At 36.9% G+C, this 23337-nt stretch overlaps 1 protein-coding gene and 1 pseudogene across 6 annotated transcripts in view; one reads left to right on the forward strand and one right to left on the reverse strand.

The window, feature by feature from the left end:
- Positions 1-23337, reverse strand: part of HECTD1 (HECT domain E3 ubiquitin protein ligase 1) — an 86597-nt gene that overhangs the window by 19850 nt on the left and 43410 nt on the right. For 4 of the 6 annotated variants that reach the window (XM_032404879.1, XM_032404876.1, XM_032404877.1 and 1 more), the window contains exons 16-26: positions 19059-19193; positions 18146-18292; positions 16954-17048; positions 15818-15923; positions 12709-12843; positions 11191-11330; positions 10585-10908; positions 8610-8776; positions 8342-8518; positions 3906-4742; positions 2984-3205 (exon numbers count right to left, since the gene is read on the reverse strand). In XM_032404879.1, coding sequence (XP_032260770.1) covers positions 2984-3205; positions 3906-4742; positions 8342-8518; positions 8610-8776; positions 10585-10908; positions 11191-11330; positions 12709-12843; positions 15818-15923; positions 16954-17048; positions 18146-18292; positions 19059-19193 — 2485 coding nt within the window. The remainder of the gene's footprint in view (positions 1-2983; positions 3206-3905; positions 4743-8341; positions 8519-8609; positions 8777-10584; positions 10909-11190; positions 11331-12708; positions 12844-15817; positions 15924-16953; positions 17049-18145; positions 18293-19058; positions 19194-23337) is intronic. The other 2 variants (XM_032404880.1, XM_032404882.1) reach the window with 2 other exon arrangements.
- On the forward strand, positions 20157-21727 carry LOC116633349 (annotated as a pseudogene).

Here is a 23337-nt window from a genome sequence, read left to right on the forward strand (position 1 = left end):
CCCCCTGCTTGTGTTCCCTCTCTCGCTGTCTCTCTCTCTGTTGAAAAATAAATAAAATCTTTAAAAAAAAGAAAACAACGCAAGATAAAGGATGACCACAAACTAAATCCAAGTCTACAAACTCGTAATAGAAAAGATCAACAATACGGGCTAGGTTTAAAAATAACAATCCTATCACAATTGTCTGCATCAGCCATAGGAAGCATAACATGGCGTGAAGAGAACACTTTGGAGTCATTCACTCTGTCAGCAAATATCTACTGAATACCTGACTATGTGCCAAGAACTGTGTTAGGCACCAGATATATATAGCTGTAAACAAAACAGACATGGTCTGAGCCCCCATGGAGCTTACAGGGGAGAGAGGCATTTAAAAAGTAAACAAATGAGGGGCACCTGGGTGGCTCAGTCGATTAAGCATCTGACTCTTGATTTCGGCTCAAGTCATGATCTCAGGGTCATGAGATTGAGCCCCACACTGGGCTCCATGCAGGGCATGGAACCTGCTTAAGATTCTCTCTCTCCCTCTGTCCCTCCCCACCAAGAAGAAGAAGAAGAAGAAGAAGAAGAAGAAAAGCAAAAGAACATATAAATAAAAACTGTAAAATATCATATAAGGGAAAAGGCAGAATAAAGTCAATCAGAGAGGCTGGGTTTAGCTCCGTGACCTGGCAGGTTAATGATAACAACTACGTATGGACACTGCCTATTTACTATGGAGTAATATATGTACCATCTTTCATGTTATCCATATTCCCCCACCGCCCCCCCCATGAAGTCTGTGTCAGAGAAACACAGTCCCACACAATGAAAATGCTGACAAGCTGTTCTGCACAAGAACTGAAAACAGAAAGTAATAATGGGACTAAAGCAGGAGAAGTTTTACTGGATATGAAAGGAAAAAAATTTCTGTGGATAAAAAGACACTACACACTCCACATTCCAAAAGAACATTCAGAAGACAATTTATAAATACTTGGTAGAACCTTTTATCTGCAAACCTCTGAAACAAATATATATATTTTAAATCTAATAATTACACAGGACTAAAATTCAATACTTTTTACTAGACGGCTAGTAGAAGAAAGAGGCCTGATATTATATTCAATTAGTTTCTAAAGCACACATTTTTTTTTAACACTTTAATATTCTGGGGTCAGAACGTGTCTTACAGGCAATGGCAAGTCACAGCTAAATTGGCAACATTTTTTCCTTAGTGACATAAAATAATTATAATGGCATCTTAAATTTGATGAAATATATTATCCCTAACACATGTAAGGTGCCATCCTGTAATTTAGGAGTGGTTCTCATGAACATGATGTGGTAGTACACACATACGTGCATGCACACAATCAATTCCACTTTTTTTTTTTTTTCAATTCCACTTTTGGCTTACTTTCAAAGGAAAACAATCTTACTTTAGGTACTGAAATTTCATCTCTCACATGTTACAATTTACTGAAGTCAAGGCTTTTTTTACTCATGATCTTCTCTTTATCAGAGTATAAGAACACTTAAATAGCTCCTTATTTCATAGATTTGACCATATCACAGAATCACGTCCCTCAAAATCTAACACAGTAAAAGTTTGCATATAGAAATTACTTTATAAGGCAGCTATTCCTCTGATCCTATACAGTAGCACCCTTAAAGAGTCCTCCAGTTTTAGAAATGTGAAAAAGGAAATTGTAATCATCTAACAATAATTTTCAAAAGGCAACCAGTAGGGGCGCCTGGGTGGCTCAGTCGTTAAGCGTCTGCCTTCGGCTCAGGTCATGATCCCAGGGTCCTGGGATCGAGCCCCACATCGGGCTCCCTGCTCCGCGGGAAGCCTGCTTCTCCCTCTCCCACTCCCCCTGCTTGTGTTCCCTCTCTCGCTGTGTCTCTGTCAAATAAATAAAATCTTAAAAAAAAAAAAAAAAGGCAACCAGTAGCCCTAACTCTTTAATATTCTGGGGAAAGAAGAAGGGCCAGATATATGAGTTCAATCACCAATGGCCAATAATTTAATCAATCACGCTTAAGTCATGAAGCCTCTAAACACCTCCTCCCTCCACCCCCGCAAATGGGGGATTCAAAGAGCTTCCAGACTGGTAGACAAGGATACATCCGTGGAATGGCAGGGTCCCCAAACTCCAAAGGGACAAACACTCTGTGCCTGGGACCTTCCAGACCTCACCCTATGCATCTCTTCCATCTGGCTGTTCCTGAATTATACCCTTTTTTTATAAGAAACGGTTAATCCAGTAAATAAAATGTTTTCCTGAATCCTGTGAGCCACTCCAGCAAATTGATCAAACCAGAGGAGAGGGTCACGGAAGCTTCCAATTTATAGCCAGTCTGCAGCACGGATGACAACCTGGACTTTGGATCCGTGTCTGAAGGGGTGGAGAGATGGTGTTATGGAATGGGGCCCTTTACCTATGGGATGTGGCACTAATTCCAGGTAGGTAACAGTGCCAGAGCTGAGCAACTGAGTTAAACCATAGGACACCCAGCGGGTGTCTGAACACTGCTCGGTATGGGCAAACTTCACAAACATCTGGTAGTCAGCGGTACCAGCAGTGAAGGGCTCTGTGAACAGAGTGTTGAGAGTAGAGGAGACACACAGGGGGAGTATTTTTCTTCTTACATTATAGCATACAAAAAATATAACTTTACAAAGCTTATTAATCTCTTACACTTCTATTCTTTTCTGATAAAGGCGTCCAATATCTTTGTTATCATGATTCTTCCAATAAAACTTCATTAGTTCACAAAAGGTAAAAAAGGAGGACACAAAAGTTCCTAGATGTCCGCTTATAATCAGATAATCTAATAGTCCCCCACAGCACAGAGTTTTTTCATCTTATATGAAGATGCCGTATCTTTAATAAGAGAGGATAATTATTTTCTAATTGACGGTTAAAAACAACATAGCCGGAAAACATACTAAAAGCATCACTACACAAATACCTAAGTATTTTAAACTATCACTTACCGTATAAGGAATATTCTGCTTCCTGACCTGTGTCACTCTCACTGGAGGTTGATGTGAGGCTGGTAGTCAAAGTATTACTTAAGGACTGACCAACTGATAAAACTGTTGTTGCTGTGGCTACATTGCTGCTGCTAGTCACACTGGACGTTGACATTGTCACTGTTGATGTGGTACCAGGTGTGGTCAAATTGGGGAAACTCTGAGCACCCATAAGAGGAGAAGCTAAAGATAAAAATGAAGCACATCAGTACAACTGGTGGGATTGTATAAACCTAAGAAAAACTAGGTTATATATTTAGAATAAAAGAATGAGATCATGAAACACTAATTATTAAAAGGCTGAAAAGCAACAACTTTGGGAACCCAACTGAAATCCAACTAAGAATCCTTGTTTGTACAGCACTGTTATTTTTCAAAAAATTAAGCCTTGTTTTTTTTAAAAAGTGAAACAGGCAATGCACTAATTCCCAATGATATTTTCCAAAGGAATTTCTTTAACCCATTAGCTTAAGTTAGAATTAAATGCCTTCCAGAAGCTAGTATCAATTTAGGACCTAAGGCAAAGTTAAACCAGTGTGATGCTCTGATTTCAATTGACCATGACAATATTTAATAGTCATCTATTTCCTCATGCAGCTGAACGTAACAATTTTTCTTAGAAGAGTGAAAAATAGAAGTGTTACTGTTTTTATCCTTTCAGATTAAGAGGTTCTTTATCACACCTGATCTAAATTCTTAAGAGATCATGATTCTATAGAACTTAACAACAGATTCCTGAAGTGCTAAATCTGACGTAGTTGTTTGTAACACGGTTAATGATCTAGTTAAAGACTGCAGCCAGAACCCACTGACCAAGAAAGCCCTACTGTGCATCCCTCCGAGTGGAAAAACCATTGGGTTCCATAAGGAAAAGCTCACTTACTTGCTGTGCTCATCACATTCCTCCCCAAAGTATTAGTGTTGTTATCACTGCTGCTTCGGCTTAGATTCATGTTGTTCGTGGCATTAGTCCGTGCTATGTTTGCCACTCTCCTTACAAAACTCTCCAAGCTAGATGTTTCTCTTGAGGACAGATTAGGTACACTTGCACTAGAGCTCATAGGGGCCCCGGCAGCCAACAAAGAACTCACTGACAGTCTGTTACTTGCTGAAGAGCTAAGGGGCCGTTGTGAAGCTGCTTCTTTATTAGTTAACTCAGACACTGAACTAACATCAGGAGAACTAACACTAACGATTCCCATGGATATTGCACTAGACTCCCCAGGAGTGCGAACAGAACTATCAGGGCCTAGCTTTCTTTCGGCATTTTCACTTCCCGTTTCCGCTGTTAAGGTGCTGGTGCTTGCACTGGAAGATGACCCTACTTCTGTTTGAGGGACGTTTTCAGCAGATGAAAGAACAACAATTGGTTCATGGACATCAGCTCCTGAAACTATACTGTGTTCCATTACAATTTCTGATCTCCGTTCCGTTTTGGTCGAACCCAAGCTGATGTCGCTGCTACTGGCCACGCTACACACAGAACTGCTGCTTCCTTTTCTACTTGAGGAGCCTGCAGCAGCAGAGGTCTTGTCTGGACAGTTGTTTTTCACCAAGCTGCTCCATGATTGCGTTGTGCCTGAAACAGTGGATGAAACAGGTTTGGGTGATGCCACTGTATCAGGGTCGTACCCTGGTGCAAGCTTGAGGTCAAATTTTCCTTCTGCGCCCATACGGTAAGAGTTTGAGCCACCAGCATCCCAGGTGACATCAATCCAGCCTGGAAAGGGACAGGAGTTTGTGAGACCCGGCAGAAAGCAGAGAGGAGCGTGTCAGACAGTAGCTCCACAATATGGGATCAGCTTTTCATCAGTGCTGAACTTCTCTGAATTTCTATAGTCATTTAAGGTCTGCCAACTAAAATTAAATTCTTCCTTTTATGTCTCTTATTTCTGAACTGCTTGCTCTGCTGATATCTGAAAACAATGTAAGGGTCATGTTTACATCTATTGGGGTGTCTTTTAAGGGGAAGAACTGTTAAAAACTGTAAAAAGACTGATACAAATGGTGAAATACTACAACTTCAGTTAAGTACAGATGAAATCTAAATAAAAGGTTTTTTAATTGCTAAATATGATTATGTGGTCGAACGTTCTTCTTAGAAAAAAGTTCTGACTTAGCATTAATTTTTAAGTTTGGGCTAAATTCTAATTAACAAACAAAACATTCACATATTACTGCACAAATTTTAGGTCACCAGCTCAAATAACACTAAGTTAGCATTTCGGTTGTGTTCTCAAAGTTCAGTGGTTACTTGGTTTTCTTATGATTAAGTTTAATATATTTGAATAAGCACAGAAAATTCTAAAAACAAAATTTTTAAAGTATTGCTAGGCTCTTTATTAGAACCTATAAGCTAAAGCTAATAACGTGCAAAGAACTAATGAACACGATATTCAATGTATATTTACTTGTACTTGTAAAACAATACTTGTGCTTTTTAAAAATCAGTAATTAATTTCCAAAAGCCATAAAACAAACTGCCTATTAGAACAGAAAATAATAAAAATATTACAATCTTAGTTTAGTGTTATAAGCTAACTACTTCAGGGAAAAACACAACACATAAAAATGTATGTATTTTTAAAAATATAACAAGCCTTTATAAAGTTTGAAAGTACTTCACCCATACACTCAGGTACTCCATGCATGCACATACACACACACACGTAACAAGTTCATATATATTTATGATGAAGCTCAGAGGGGTATAAGTAATACTGAATTACCTGTGGGGATTATCTGCATAGGAGTTCTATGAGAGGAAAACTAACAGCCCCAAATCTACATAATCTAGTTTTGATGAAATTTCAATTGCCCCCATTTATTCCATATGCTGAAATAACTTCTAAAGAACCAACATTTAACTATCTCTTCTGCAACATGGAACAGTGTGAATAAAGGAAAGGCTCAAAAACATATACCAATTCCAAATAAAAATAACACTTATACTGCATTAATCACCCCAAAAATATACTGATAATTTACTCCACAGCAATCAAGATCTGTAATTGTATGCTCATCTGTTTCACTCAGAAGGCAGGAAATCATACTTTTTTGGTGACCATTGTTTACATGAAATCTAACAAAGTATCTTTACATAGTAGGCACTCATATTTGTGGAATACACAAGAAAAAAAAAAAAGGGATATTCCCACTGACACACAGATTCTTTAGAAAGGAAAGATATTTGGGGCGCCTGGGTGGCTCAGTCAGTTAAGTGCCTGACTCTTGATTTCAGCTCAGGTCATGATCTCAGGGTTGTGAAATCGAGCCCCACGTCGGGCTCCACACTGGATGTGGAGCCTGTCTAAGATTCTCTCCCTCTCCCTTTGCCCCTCACCACCAAAAGAAATGGTTGGTTTAGGGGTGCCTGGCTGGTTCGGTCAGTGGAGTGTGTGATTCTTGATCTTGGGGTTGTGAGTTCAAGCCCTACATCAGGTACAGAGAGTACTTAAAAGTAAAATACTAAAAAATTTGGGGGCACCTGGGTGGCTCAGTCGTTAAGCATCTGCCTTCGGCTCGGGTCATGATCCCAGGATCCTGGGATCAAGCCCCACATCGGGGTCCCTGCTCCGTGGGGGGCCTGCTTCTCCCTCTCCCACTCCCCCTGCTTGTGTTCCCTCTCTCGCTGTCAAATAAATAAAATCTTTTTAAAAAAAAATTAAAATTTTTTTTTTTTTTTAAAGATTTTATTTATTTATTTGAGAGAGAGAATGAGAGAGAGAGCACATGAGAGGGGGGAGGGTCAGAGGGAGAAGCAGACTCCCCGCCGAGCAGGGAGCCCGATGCGGGACTCGATCCAGGGACTCCAGGATCATGACCTGAGCCGAAGGCAGTTGCTTAACCAACTGAGCCACCCAGGCGCCCAAAAATTAAAAAATTTTAAAGAAAGAAAGAAACGGTTGGTTTACTTTTGAAAGCTAAGCCCTTTTCTAACATAAAGGTTTTAAAATAAGACTTAATGTGAATGGCCATGTTGGTCAGTCAAAACTCTGAACCTCTACATTAGTCCAGTCACCAAAAATAAGCTTTTTTATATAATAAATTCTAAAATTAAGAATCCCATTTTCGTAGGCAGTCGCTTCAGCTGACTCCAGCCTGAGAAAAATAAACTACATTCATATACCCCTAACTAGCCCACACACTTAAAAGCCAAAACAAACAATTTAGGGGAAACAGAGTATTAACTAAGTATCATTAAAATGTCTAAAAACATTTAAAATTTCTGGGTTGAATGGTACTACTGTCCTCTCAACTATTACTGGTTTTTATGAATTTTGGCAGTCACATCCTGCTCATTCACTGTAAACCTGCTATAATGACAACAATTTGCAGTTATGGTGTAACTATACAGAAATGCATTAAGTAGTAAGGTGATACAAAGAAGAGAATCTTAAAAACCATAAAATCAAGAATGTATTTAGGTAAATAAATGCCTGTATCACACAGAACATGAATATATTAAGATACTAAGTGTTAGTCATTCTCCTAAGCACTATCACCTTTATTACAGCTCTTCAGATAATTTGGTTTAAGTTAAGAATATGAACATTTTACTCCTTTTTGTTTTTAACAGCAAGCAAAATTCTTAAGAACACACTACTGGCTAGGCAACTTATCCACTAATAAATCAGCCTTTTGAGTATTTATATGAAAAAAATTAGGCATTTTAAGTTGCTTCTGGGAATTTAAGAGCAATTATTACATAAGTGGGTATGGCCTTCCCTAAAATCTACAGCATCAAAGGTTTATAAAATGAACTTGATTTAAATAATAACAACCCTTACCTTATAAAATATCAAAGTTTAAAATCCAAAGAAACGCTAGTAGACTGAGAAACGTTATGAATGTTATTTTATAATCTATTAATAAACGAAGAGGCTACAATTCTTGTTCTATGCTTTATTAAAAAGTAGTTACTAAAAATGTTAATACTTTTTCTTCTACATGACTTATGAAAGAATAAAAATATTACTGCCTGATTCCTATCATGCTAACAAGAAAAGTGTTAAGAAATTAAAGATCAATGAAAACTTATGAATAGACCCAAAAAAGCAGCAGAAAATGTGTCTTTAGAGTAGTGAACTTATACTAACTTATTAATCACTTTAAAATATTAGCAATAAGTTCTAAATCAAAAGAGAAATTAAAAATTTCCCTTAATTCTAAGTAAATGACTTTTCCATTTTTAATGTGAAATCAATACAGTTCTACTACAGAGTGCTGGGACATTTACTAACCCAAAATAACAAAAGAAAAATACTTTGTTATTTAAGTACTCCATTTCTACACTAAAAATGCTAAGTACCTACTCACCATTATGCAGTTCCCCTGTGACGGTACCTTCTCCCTGTGGGCTGCCATCCTGATCTCGCCATTTCCAATCAAGGCCTCTGATCACACGAGCCCCTGGAACCATGTATTTCAGAACCTGGGAGCGAACTAGACGTCTTTGTCTTCTAAGATTAGCTTCTGCTTCCTTAGCTGCTTTCCCTATAAAGTAGAAATTCAAGAAATATAAATAAGTCACATTTTATAAAGAGAACTGTTCCAATAAGTTAAAACCCTGTTATCATCTCTTTACCTAGCTGGTCTTCACATACTCCATTTACAGTGCCATAAAGTTCGAATCCAGATAGTGACAGGTAGTGGGTTTGTCCACTAGCATTCTTCCCCATCTGTTTAATTCTCACATGTCGCCACCCTTGTTTCTCATCCTTTGGTGGATCAAGAGGCCAGGTTGCTGTTGACCTGTGAATGTGTTAGGGAAAAAATGGTGTAATGTTTTAAAACACATGAAAAAGATGTTTAAGGTGGGGAAGATTTTTTATATAACAGAGACCAATAGAAAAAATAAACGAACTTCCACATTCAGGGTGTTATGGAATTCCACAGTCTGTTACACAAGAATCAAGATATCAAAGGAGAAAATCAGCCATCAAGAAAATAACTTAAAAATGAAATGTTTAAATGTATACGATTAATGACTCATAATTTTAAATGATTTATGATCAATAAAATCCAAAGAAATAAGACAAGAAAATTTAAGAGTAACAGATATGCTTGTGATGAAAAAGACTTTTTAAAATTCATGCGAAGTTTAATCTTTTTTTTTTTTTTTTAAAGATTTTTATTTATTTATTTGACAGAGACAGAGATAGCGAGAGCAGGAACACAAGCAGGGGGAGTGGGAGAGGGAGAGCAGGCTTCCCACCGAGGAGGGAGCCCGATGTGGGACTCGATCCCAGGACCCTGGGATCATGACCTGAGCCGAAGGCAGACGCTTAACGACTGAGCCACCCAGGTGCCCAAAATTCATGCGAAGTTTAAAATGATATATATATTAAAATATTAAATTTAAAGCCTGAAAATATTATCTATTAATTCAAATGTTAAGGAGCTCCGTCCATACCACATGAAATGCAGAAAGTAATTTAACTCCATGCCCTATATTCCCCTCAAAATGTGCCACACTGTTCTATTAAAACTTAGTAGAACTAAAATTTTTAGAAATATAATACTTTTGGAGGACCTGGGTGGCTCAGTTGGTTGAGTGTCAGACTCCTGGATTCGGTTTAGGTTGCTATCTCGGTGCCATGGGATTGGCAGCATTGAGCCCCATGTTCAGCATGGACTCCTCCCTCTCCCGCCCCCTCTGCCCCTTCTGCATGCGCACTCTCTCTCAAATAAATAAAATTTTTAAAAAGGAATATAATACTTTGTTTTTAAAAAAAATAATATACGAGCAATATATAAAATTTAGAAAAAGAGCATATAAAAATAAGGAAAATTTAAAAGTTAGCCATAATTCTATAACCAGCAATAGCAACCGTTAATTTGTAGAAAATACACATATATCATGTGCATGTATGGGGAGTTTAGTATGCTATATATACACATATATAACTATGTATCAATTTCTTTTTAAATAAATAGGCTCAGTGTTCTACTAATGTTTTATCTAAAGCTGTTAAAAGTTTTGGTCAAATTAATACCTAAATTATAGTAGCAAGTGATTTTTTTTTTTAAGATTTTATTTATTTATTTGACAGAGAGGAGACAGTGAGACAGGGAACACAAGCAGGGGGAGTGGGAGAGGGAGAAGCAGGCTTCCCGCGGAGCAGAGAGCCTGATGCAGGGTTCGATCCCAGGACCCTGGGATCATGACCCGAGCCGACGGCAGATACTTAACAACTGAGCCACCCAGGCACCTCTCAAGTGATGTTTTTAAAAAGAAAATCTTGGGCGCCTGGGTGGCTCAGTTGGTTAAGCGACTGCCTTCAGCTCAGGTCATGATCCTGGAGTCGTGGGATCGAGTCCCACATCAGGCTCCCTGCTCAGCAGGGAGTCCGCTTCTCCCTCTGACCCTACCCCTCTCATGTGCTCTCTCTCTCTCTCATTCTCTCTCTCAAATAATAAAATCTTTAAAAAAAATAAAATATAAAAAGAAAATCTTGCTTCAATATTTCACAAAGAAGAGAGCTCTAAGAGCATACAGTTATAAAAATAAACAAAGTTCATTATTGAGTTTTTCAATTTGCAAAGACTCCTCAACTAACCCTGGTTCATTGAGACTGCAGTCATCAACATGGGTATACAAAGAAGTCCAGTTCTGTCCATCTTTGGATACCTGGAAAACCCAATTTCTCAGTGCAGACCTTCCATAACCACGAGCATGACGAAGTGTATATGCTGATGGTACCACCCAGAGACCCAGATCTATGGCAAACCAGGCATTCTTATCATCATTGCTATGACAATTTAAAGCTGAATTATCACGACTTAGTATGTCTTCTAGGCGGCCATAAGGTAGATTTCTTCCTTCTGACGATGTTACTACTACAAGTCCATAAGCAGCTGGATTTACCCATTCATATGCAGTTCTAAATAAAAGAAAAAAAATTAGCAGTTAACACTATTAAAATAAATGCCATTTATTCATACTAACTTTTTTTCACATAAAATCGTATTTTTTAAAATCCTAAAATTGACAATTTATATATTTTTTCTTCATAAAAAGTAAATGAGATAGTGTTATATTTAACCTATAATACAAAATTCCTTAAACTGTAGGATACTCAGAGTGGTTAATAATTTTATTCTACTACCTAGAATTTTTTTTTTCAGGTGAATATTTTCACTCTGCATTAAACAGCATGACTTACTTGGCATTTGTCCCAATCCAGTAAATGATTCCATTTTCATCAAAATCATGCTGGTGCCGAAATATAAAATTTTGGCCTTCTCTTAATTTCCGAACAAAAACAAATGAAGATCGGTCAAAATCATACCACTGCTTTGCTACCTATACCAAAGAAAATATGGAAGACACTCACCTTAATAATGCTATTTTCAAATGCATTGCCCACTTTTTCCTATCCCTTTAATGTGACTTATTTTTTTAAGAGTTTATTTATGAGAGAGAGAGAGCAAGAGCGAGCAAGTGAGAGAGCACGAACACGGCAGTAGGGAATAGAGGCAGAGGGAGAGGGAGAAGGAGACTTCCCGCGGAGCAGGGAGCCTGATGTGGGGCTCAATCCCAGGACCCTGAGATCACGACATGAGCTGAAGGCAGCTGCTTCACCGACTGAGCCACCCAGCTGCCCCAATGTGACTTATTTTGTCGCAACAAATACTCATTGAAGAATATTTGGGAAAAATCCCACAGCGGGCTCCATGCTCAGCAGGGTGGCTGCCTCAGATTCTCTCTTCTCCCTCTGCCCCTCTTCCTGCCGCACATGCACGCTCTCTCAAATAAATTTTTTTTTAAAAAAAGAATATCTGGGGAAAAAACAGAAAAACGCAAATTTCTACAACCAAAGTACCCTACTATTAATATCATAGAGTATTTCTTTACTCCATTATCTCAACAGACAGGGTAAAACAACATCTGATCATACTATACCAAAATTTTTTTCCTTATTGGTCTTTATACATTTTAATAGCTACACAATATTCAAATTAATGGAAATAATTATCAGCTTGATATTCCTTTTATTGACTGGCATTAAGGTTTTGTTCATGATTTCCGTATTACAAATGTCTCTAATAAACACCTTAATGAAGAAAGAAAGCATCTGTAGTGCTTAAAGATCATTTTCTTAGTAGAGTACAAAAAATGGAATTACAAGGTCAAAGAGCATTACCGTACTCTGCAAACATACTTCCCCAACTACTTTTCTAAAGGGTTAAACCCCATAGCAGAGAATGCCTATTTCACCACAGCCTTGCCAGAAACTCACCATTTTTTTTTTTTTAAAGATTTTATTTATTTATTTGACAGAGAGATAGAGAGAGAGCACAAGTAGGCAGAGTGGCAGGCAGAGGGAGAGGGAGAAGCAGGCTCTCCACTGAGCAGGGAGCCGGACGTGGGGCTCGATCCCAGGACCCCAGGATCATGACCTGAGCCGAAGGCAGCCGCTTAACCGACTGAGCCACCCAGGCGCCCCAAGAAACTCACCATTTTTTTTTTTTTTTTTTTTTTAAAGATTTTATTTATTTATTTGAGAGAGAGAGAATGAGACAGAGAGAGCACATGAGAGGGGGGAGGGTCAGAGGGAGAAGCAGACTCCCTGCCGAGCAGGGAGCCCGATGCGGGACTCGATCCCGGGACTCCAGGATCATGACCTGAGCCGAAGGCAGTCGCTTAACCAACTGAGCCACCCAGGCGCCCGGAAACTCACCATTTTTAAGAGATACTGTTCCAGAGATTCAACTGTAGCTAAGGGTTCCATCTTCAACATCCTACCAGTCCTGTCTATCAATGCAGTTTCACCAGGTGCACGTTCCAACCGAAATCTTAATCTTCTTGTAAGTATCTGTGCAAAAAAATGATAAAACTGCTTCAGAAAGTACCTTGTTTGTCTCTTAGAACTGTAAAAATGAGAAAGGTTCTCAATAGTAATTGAAAATTATAAGTTATAGTATAACCATTGAAGAAGGATCAGTGTTTGTTTTCTATTAAATTTTTTTTCTTTTTAAAAGAACCACTGGGGGCACCTGGGTGCTCAGTCAGTTAAGCGTCAGCCTCTTGATTTCAGCGCAGGGAGTGATCTCAGGGTCATGAGATCAAGCCCCATGTCAGGCTCCACACTTAGCACAGAGTCTGCTTGTCCCTCTCCCTCTGCTCCTCCCCCAGTTCTCTCTCTCTCTCTCAAATAAATAAATAACATCTTTATAAATAAATAAATAAAATTTTACAGGACCACCAGAACAAATGATACTGGCTTTCAAGAAAGAAACAAAGTTAACATCGTACTTAGAATTTCTAAACAACTTCAAATACATATGGTTTAACGAAATCATAAAACACTATAACAGAAGTATTGCATTCCTTACAAGTTGCAATTTTCCAGGTAAGTTATGAAAAGTAGCTAATTATTTAGCTAATTTATTCATTTTTTTAATCATTCTTTTTTAAGATTTTATTTATTTGACAGAGAGAGAGAAAAAAAACACAAGCAGGGGGGAGGGGCAGAGGGAGAAGCAGACTCCCTGCTCAGTAGGGAGCCCAATGGCAAATTTGATCCCAGGACCCTGGGATCATGATCTAAGCCGAAGGCAGACACTTAACTGAGCCACCCAGGCGTCCCTAATTTATTCCTTTAAAGATAGAATATATTAAATAGTCTATGGCTGGTAAACTTTTTTTTTAGGTAGGCTTTACGCCCAATATGGGGCTCAAACTCACAACCCTAAGATCAAGAGTCACATGCTCTACGAAATGAGTCAGCCAGGCACCGCTATGGCTAATCAACTTTTAAAAAATACACGATAGTATCCAATCCAATCCATTTTATTAAGCAAGGATGAAACTAGCAATTTTAGGTAGTATCATTGCTGTTTCAATCTTCACTAATTCCTACAGATATATAATCAAATACTTACATGGGCATGTGGGTAGAACTACCCAGAGGACATATTACCAGCCTTCCTGTCTTTTTATCTTGCACAGTCTCCTAAAATTGGAAGTGCATAATAAAAGATGTTGATGCTCCTAGGGCTGTACAAGCAGGGGAACTGCCAGTCTTTTGAGACTTATCTCTGCCTTATTTACTTAACAAGGATAAAGCCTTGGGGCACCTGAGAGGCTCATTCGGTTAAGCGGCTGCCTTTGGCTCAGGTAATAATCCCAGGGTCCTGGGTTGGGCTCCCAGCCCAGCGGGGAGTCTGCTCCCTCTCCCCTTCCCTCCCCTCGCTCATACTTTGACTCTCTCTCTCAAATAAATAAATAAAATCTTAAAAAAAAAAAAAAGGTTAAAGCCTTAAAAAGGATGTACTGGGGCACCTGGCTGGCTCAGTCAGTAGAGCATGTGACTCTTGATCTTGGGGTTGTAACTTGGAGCCCCACGTTTGGTGTAACGATTGCTTAAAAAATCAAATATTAAAAAAAGGGGGGGGATGTGCCGAAAGCCCTTGTTCCTCTTCATTATTCTATCCAAAATAAAACACAAAGTAGATCTCAACATCATGTTAAATATAATTCCATGTCAGGCAAACTAACATACTTTAACTCCCTAGACAACCTCTCTAGTCTGACTAGTGGCTTTGGTAACATTACTGGGTTCTTGGGGGGTATGGCAAGATTTTTGCCTTGAGTAGCCATTGTTTTGGCAAATAGAGATTCTTAGTCACTTATTAAAGGTTCTATTTAAAAGAAACCATTCCAGGGCGCCTGGGTGGCTCAGCTGATTAAGCGACTGCCTTCGGTTCAGGTCATGATCCTGGAGTCCCAGGATCGAGTCCGCGTCAGGCTCCCTGCTCAGCGGGGAGTCTGCTTCTCCCTCTGCCCCACCCCCCTCTCATGCTCTCTCTATCTCATTCTCTCTCTCAAATAAATAAATAAAATCTTTAAAAAAAAAAATCTTAAATAAAAAAAAATAATAAAATAAAAAATAAAAGAAACTAGTCCATGCAGTGCAACACAGGATAGATTGGATAAAGGCAAGATTCAGGCAAAATGACATGTAAGGAATACTAAGGTAACCTACAAAAGATATAATAAAGATCTGGACTGGGATATTCACACAAAGAATATTTGTTCTGTCTATTCATATCTGGATACCAGCTGCTAACAAAAGAATAAATGAATAAATGAATGTGAATGTCAACCAGAAAACATTTAGGAAAAAAACAAGCTTTTTATAAAACCCATGACAGATTTACTAAAGAATCAATAGGAATAGCTAAGGCAGGCCACCTGGCTTTAAAAAATGACATAAAGAAAGCAAGAAAAAAAATTGTCCTTAAAATATTTTCATACTTGTTAGCCTGGTGATGGGTATTAAAGAGGGCACGTTCTGCATGGAGCACTGGGTGTTATACGCAAATAATGAATCATGGAACACTACATCAAAAACTAATGATGTAATGTATGGTGATTAACATAATAAAAAAAAATATTTTCATACTTTCTCATCTACTGAGACTTATAGGGATGAAAGGACTTAACTCGTAATTCTAGAACAAAAGGACCCATTTCTTTTCCTGCCTTTTCCACTGATAAAGCATCTTTTTCCACTTACCATCAACCAAATGATTTATTACTTACAATAAACATTTATTGAAATCCACAGCGATTTGATTAAACAAAAAACTGAAATATTAATAATTCAAGAGTTATTAAAAAAAACAATCAAATGACATTATGGTTACAGTCTTTAATGAGTAAGCAGAACTGTTATTTAATACAATATGAACAAAGTTTGTTCTTGTTTTTGTTTTCTTAAGCAAAGTAAAAGACTGCTCCTAAACACATTCAGCAATAGTAGCGACCACATTTTTCATGGTTACCTGCAGGTTATATGTGGATCCAGGTGTATCATACAAATGGAGAGGTAGACGTTCAATAGACTCTAGTACAGCTATTAACTTCCGAATTAATGCAACTGCTGGTCGACTACGAAGAAAAAATAATTAAGAGTGTTTATGTAATTTTATAACCAAGTTCATTCAGGAACTGCACTAACCAGCCCCATATAGACCCCTACTTTCTTTGAGTGCAAAGAAAAGTTTAATTTTGTATGAGACTACATCTAAGCAAACAAAAATACTCTCATAACTCAATTTCCTTCACTCAAGAATATTTCATTTTACTTGTAAGACTTCTATCAACTGCATTCAAAGTAGACATATAATTTATTTTTTAAAGTTTAAACAATTATGGGATGCCTGGGTGGCTTAGTTGATTGAGCATCTTCCTTCGGCTCAGTTCATGATCCCAGGGTCCTGGGATAGAGCCCCATATCAGGCTCTCTGCTCAGCAGGGAGTCTGCTTCTCCCCTGCCTGCCGCTCCTCTTGGCTTGTGTGTGGGTGCGAGCGCGAGTGTGTGACGCTCTCTCTCTCTCTCTCTCCCAAATAAATAAATAAATCTTAAAAAAAAAGTTTAAACAATTTTATTTCTTAATATTTTTGATACATATGAAAATATATAAAGCAACAAAGTTTTGAAAATTATATTATTTGCTGGCAAGGTAACACTAGTGTAATGTTTCTGGATAATAACTTGACAATTTGCATCAAGAAACTTTTAAGATCATCTACAACCTTTAACTCAGTAATACCACTTAAAGGAATTTATGTAAAAAGATGCTTCCGGGGCACCTGGGTAGCTCAGTCAGTTAAGCATCTGCCTTTGGCTCAGGTCATGATCACAGAGTCCCGTGATCGGGATCCCTGCTCTGCACGGAGTCTGCTTCTCCCTCTGCCCCTCACCCTGCTCATGCTCTCTTTCAAATAAATAAATAAAATCTTTTTAAAAATGCTTTAAAAATCTTTTCCTATTATTATACATTTAAAATATAAAGCTACTTTGTTTACTGAATTTAAAAGTTCCTATTTTGTGTATAAGCACTATATTAGACTATTTTAAAGTATACCAACTTTCAAACACTGCAAACTTCAAATTTAAAGAAATTTAGTGATTTACCTTTCATCATCTTCATTTTCACTAAAAGCTGTTTTAAAAACATTTATTCTTTCTACCAGTTGACTACAGTCTTGTTTCGTATCTAAATCCATGCTCTACAAAAAATTAAAAAGGTACAAAAAAACCATTTTAAGGCTGTTACCAAAATTTATCAAAAACACACACTACAAAGATAAACATTAATATATTATTACAAAATTATCAATATAATCTAAGTGAAATCATCATTTTCCTTCAATTAAAATTCTTTTTACTATATAACTTGTAGACCACAGCTAACATACAGATTTTTTTTTTTACTTCCTGAATGTTATATAATGTGCTAAATAAGCTTTTCCCAAAGTGTAGTATGCAAGGTAATTTCAGATTATTTATAAATGAACATTTTCCATTTTAATAATACTATGTACTTTAATTAGTATTAGAAAAAATAGAACTGGTATACCAAAACAATGATTTCACAAATATCACTAAGTAATATAATGTGATGTATCAATATAATTTTAATAAATGGAAATTATGCAAATGGTAAAATTAATGAAGGGAATATACAACTTACAGGAGTTAAAATGAATTTTAAGAGTGTATTACCACATACAGAGATTAAGAGCAAAAATTAAAGTTGGATGTAGAATTAAAATAGAAGAAAACTTTCACTTTTTATACTTTTGTTAGAATTTGTTATAATAAGTACATATGGTATGTTTCATTAAAATAAAGATTTTTATCACAACAAAGAGACATTAAAGGTAGACTAAGTTGAAGAGAAACATAAGGTTATTAGCAAATACTTGTCAAATAGTCATAGTAACTTCCTAAACAGTCATGGCTCATAAATTAATTTTATGCAAATAATTTAAGGACTTAAGAAGGTCTACAGACTAATTTCATTTTATGAAGAAATCAGAGCACTGAATAATGTTAAATCTTAGGCTAAAGTAAGTGTTTTGTCAAAAAACTCTAGAATAAATTATGATTGGAAAACTCAAAAATCTAAATAGACTCAATTACTGAATTCAATTGGTTTAAACTAATGATACAACATAAAAGAAAGGCCAAATTATAAATACTAACATTTATTACCTCAGTTTTTAAATATTTCTTGACAAAACAAACACTGCTTTGCCAAAAATGTTGCTACAAGTAATTGTTAGAACTATATAGTCTGTTCTGTACTACTTCATAAACTTACATTGTTTAAAACAGTAAGAAGTGCTTGCACCAATCCACTACTGCACATCTCATATGGTGAAATTGTGTTTTCGTCCTTCAAAAGTACAATCAGATTTTCTAAGGCTGTCTTCATTAAATCTCTCCAAGTGTTCTCACTCTCAATACACTAAAAGAAAAAAATTTTTTAATGAAGACAAAAAAATAAACAGGTCTTAATATACTTAATTTATCACAACATCAATTACCAAGAAAATAAGTCAGATATTAAATAAGAATAGGAAGTTCAAATTATTAATGTAAATTATATCTCTACCAGGGTCAGAAAACAATTTTTTTTTAAGAGAGGGAAGGGGTGAAGAGGGGCAGAGGGAGAGGGAAAGAGAGAATCTTAAGCAGCCTCCAGGCTGAGCACAGAGTCCAACACAGGGGCTCAATCTCACAACCCTGAGATCATGACCTGAGCCGAAATCAAGAGTCAGGATGCGTAACCGACTGAGTCACCCAGGCATCCCATGCACAAAACAATTTATAAGGGACAATTAGAAGTATTTTAGGCTTTACAGGCTATATGGCCTCTGTCACACCTATTCAACTCTGCCCTGCACCACACCACCATAGCAGTCACAGACAATATGTAAAAGAGTGAGCATGGCTGTAAGCAATAAAACTACTTTTGGACACTATCATTACATTTACATGTGATTTTCATGTATCAGAAAATACTCTCACTTCTGATTTGTTTTCAACCATTTAAAAATATGAAAACCACTCTTACCTCACAAAGCCATATAAAAATAGATAGCAGGCCTAATTTAGCTCATGGGTAATAATTTGCTGACCACTAATCAATACCCAGAATATAAAGGATAAAGGGGGAGAAAACTAAACCAAGATCAATGTGTACCATAAAATCTAGAGGCTAAATAACATACTTGTCTATTTGTATGAAGTTCCCAAGACGACTCTAATTGAGTTGCTATGTTTCTGAGTGTTACCACTACTCCACGAGGCATGCTTTCAACAGCTTTAAAGTGGTCGTCATATAAATCTCGAGCCATAGTTCGTACCTACCAAATTAAAATTGCAAATATGAATTTTCACAATTAATATTTTTAACAAATCTTTTACCTACATATAAATGTACATTTAAATTAAGATTTTTGTGCCATTACCAACTTCCAAAAAATGCTACTACTTCTACTCATATATGTCAAAAGGTTCTCATAGCTGAAAAAGTACTCTAGTAGATTTAAGCAATATCAAATAAAAGAACTCAATCTTAATTTTTGGTTACTTAAGCTTTGTATTCATACGCCAAAGAGGAGTTTATCTCATTTAAACCAACTTTAACAACCTGTAAAAACTTAATTTTGCTTTTTTTAAATAAAAGTAACCTAATTATGGTGAACCAATTAGACAATATAAATAAGCAAAAAAAAAAAAAAAATTAAGTCACCTATAACTCCATCAACCAAAGTTTTTTTTTTTTTTTTTTAAAGATTTATTTATTTATTTATTTGACAGAGAGAGAGAGAGAGAGAGAGAGAGAGACACAGCGAGAGAGGGAACACAAGCAGGGGGAGTGGGAGAGGGAAAAGCAGGCTTCCCACCAAGTAGGGAGCCCGATGTGGGGCTCGATCCCAGGACTCTGGGATCATGACCTGAGCCAAAGGCAGACGCTCAACAACTGAGCCACCCAGGCACCCCAAAGTTGAATCTTTTTAACTTTTCTTTTTAACTTACTTAAAGACCAATTGGCTTTATTCAATGATCCATGAATTAGGCAGCTTTCCCATCTAGTATATAGAAAGGAATTCCCCCAGAGTTGAACCTTTTAACAATCTGGGGTGTACTTTAGGTTTTATTCTTTCTTCTATTTTTATTATTCACACAACATATAAATGACACTGTATAAGTTTATATATTTCATCATAAGGAAGAATGACTACAGTTGGTTTTGCTAGTGCCCAAAATAATATATATTATTTATATATATATTTATATATAAATAATATACCTCATTTATATTAATGTTATTTGAGCCTTTCCGCCGCGGGAGCCATGGAGGGACAGTCCCGGCCCTGCGCTACCCTACCACCGTGGGCCTCAACAAGGAGCACAAGGTGACTAAAAACGTGAGCAAGCCGAGGCACAGCTGCCGCCACGGGCACCGCACCAAGTGCATCAAGAGCACCAAGTTCGTGCAGGCCATGATCTGAGAGGTGTGCAGCTTCACCCCATACCAGCGGCGGACCATGGAGCTGCTTGAGGTCTCCAAGGACAACTGCACCCTCAAGGTCATCAAGAAAAGAGCAGGGACACACTTCCATGCCAAGAGGAAGAGAGAGGAGCTGAGCAATGTCCTGGCAGCCATGAGGAAAGAGGCAGCCAAGGACTGAACCCCTCCCCCTCTGTATGTAATAAAGCCTTTTTGGAACTTGAAAAAAAATTAAAATTGAAATTAAAAAGAAACTAATGTGTCCCAGGCTTGGGTCTGATAAAATTCAGTACATACAGTCTTTAAAAATATTTGCTTAAATAATGTAAATTTAGGACTGTGTAATTTCATTTAAATCACAAACTAACCTAGCATAACTCTAATGTAATAGAAAAAAATTCACTCCTGAAATGAATTAATAGTACTTTTTCATTCTATTTTGGTATGCCTTTCAGAATTAAGAGGAAAGTAAGCTCTGTTAGACAACATTTAAGACACTACCCTTTATAAAACAGTATTAATAAGTAAAATGAAAGTTAAAATTCAGGTTAAAATTACTTTTACCTAAAATCAGTCTATTTTGATATGTACTACTTCCATACCCAAAGAACAGCCACATGGCCAATGAGTTACTAGTGACTTTAAGAAACAGAGTCAATAATCATACATTTCTTAAGAACATGAAAATACAGGACTGAGACTAGTTCTCCTTGATTTATTCTACTTCTTACTTTTCTTCTGCATTGTGAAATTTCAGTTCCCTCTGAGTCTAAATTTGGTTGATTAATACAACCTTTCAGGAATTACAAGAAATTCCTGAGAGAGCTCAGTGGTAGGTTTATAAAAAATAACAGCTGATCCTCATTATTTGAGAATTCTGTATTTGTGAGTTCAACTACTCACTGAAATTTATTTGCAATCCCCAAATCAATATTTACAATGCTTTCACAGTCACTTGTGGACATGCACAGTGCAACAAAACCTTGGGAGCTGCCTCATGTGCATGTTCTCAGGTGAGGTCAAACAAGGTGAACTCTACCTTTAAACAAGTGTCATACTTGTGTTAGCTCTCTATGAACAAGTGTCCTCCTTTCCACACTCTATTTTGTGCCACATTTTTAACATCTTTGTGGTTTTGTTGGTGCTTTCACTATTTAAAATGGCCACCAAACATAGTACTGAAGTGCGGGCCAGTGTTTCTAAGCACAAGAAGGCACGATGTGTGTCTTATGGAGAAAATATGTGTGTTAGGTAAGCTTCATTCAGGCAGGAAAGTGCTACTGGCCACAAGTTCAGTGTTAACAAATCAATAATACACATTAAACATGGTGTCTTTAAACAGAAAGACACATAAAATAAATTTTTTTTTTTTTAAGATTTTATTTATTTATTCATTTGAGAGAGCGAGAATGAGAGAGAGAGAGAGCACATGAGAGAGGGGAGGGTCAGAGGGAGAAGCAGACTCCCTGCTGAGCAGGGAGCCAGATGTGGGAGTTGATCCCAGGACTCCAGGATCATGACTCGAGCCGAAGGCAGTCGCTTAACCAACTGAGCCACCCAAGCACCCCGAAAGACATATAAAATAAGGTTATGTATGGATCAGTTACAAAAATGTGACCAAAGGGGCGCCTGGGTGGCTCAGTCATTGAGCCTCTGCCTTTGGCTCAGGTCATGATCCCAGGGTCCTGGGATCGAGCCCCACATCGGGCTCCCTGCTCAGCAGGAAGCCTGCTTCTCCCTCTCCCACTCCCCCTGCTTGTGTTCCCTCTCTCACTGTATCTGTCTATGTCAAATAAATAAATAAAATCTTAAAAAAAAAAAAAAAATGTGACCAGAGCCTCAAAGGAACCTAACCCTGTATTTCCCCTAAGAGCAATGGTTCAGTATTCACAGAAGCTTTACATAACACAGCTACTATGAATAACAAAAATGGACTGTATTTACTTCAAATTCCTTTTAGCATCTAATGGCTATCTTCAATTGAGATATTTCTTCCTCAAATGCCCTTAACCCTGAATTAGAAAAAACTTCTGACTTCACATTTGTTTTAAAAACAAAAAAGCAATCACAAAATAATACATATAGCTATAAAGATAATACATATTTATCTAAATAAATAAATAAAATATTTCTTTCCAAGGTCTAGCATCTGGAAATATCTTTAGGATGGCCCAACACATTAACAAATAGAAATTAAGACATAAACATGTTATATATAACTGCTCCAAATAAAACCTATTACTACTATTTCTAAGGCCAAAGCCATAAAAAACACAGTAAGCCCCCAATCCCAAACACCTAAAAGCATGCTTCATATACTGTATGAAAAAACTATTCTATATCATTGTAAGTAAAATAAAAATTTCTGCCATCAGAAAATACTGAATCTAATTATGAGATTATTTTCTCTTTTAAAAATGAAAAATAAAAAGCAAGAATCGATATAATAAAGATGGAAATATGCTGGTTTATATTTTTAAGTAATCTCCACATCCAACGTGAGGCTCGAACTTAAAACCCCAAAATCAAGAGTCCCATCCATGCTCTATGTACCGAGCCAGTCAGGGGTCCCTTGGCCTTATTTAAAAAAAAAAAAAAAAAAGCATACTTAATCGATAGAATTTAAAAATTATTACTGTGATTTTGAAGGTGGAGTCAGTAAACACTTGCTCCGATATCTTTTTGAAACAGTAATTTCACCTAAGATGGCCTTTAAGCATCAAAATATTTGAATCTAGAACCAGGCATTCAAGTCGCTTTATTATAAAGTATTAAGTCAGGATTGTAAAATCAGGATTGTAAAATATAATGATGTATTTTCAATCCCACTGTATCACTAAAAACATTACTACCAATAATAAAGCATGAGTTCAAAGTTTCTGTGACATTAATAAGTAAAAAAATTTAAATTTTATTGTCTTACACATTTTAATTGTTTTAATGTTTGTGTTTAGCATGTGTATAAAATTATAAGTAAATGTGTATGTATTGTG

This window comes from Phoca vitulina, unplaced genomic scaffold, assembly GCF_004348235.1.
Source record: "Phoca vitulina isolate PV1807 unplaced genomic scaffold, GSC_HSeal_1.0 scaffold7, whole genome shotgun sequence".
NCBI classification, from domain to species: Eukaryota; Metazoa; Chordata; class Mammalia; order Carnivora; family Phocidae; genus Phoca; species Phoca vitulina.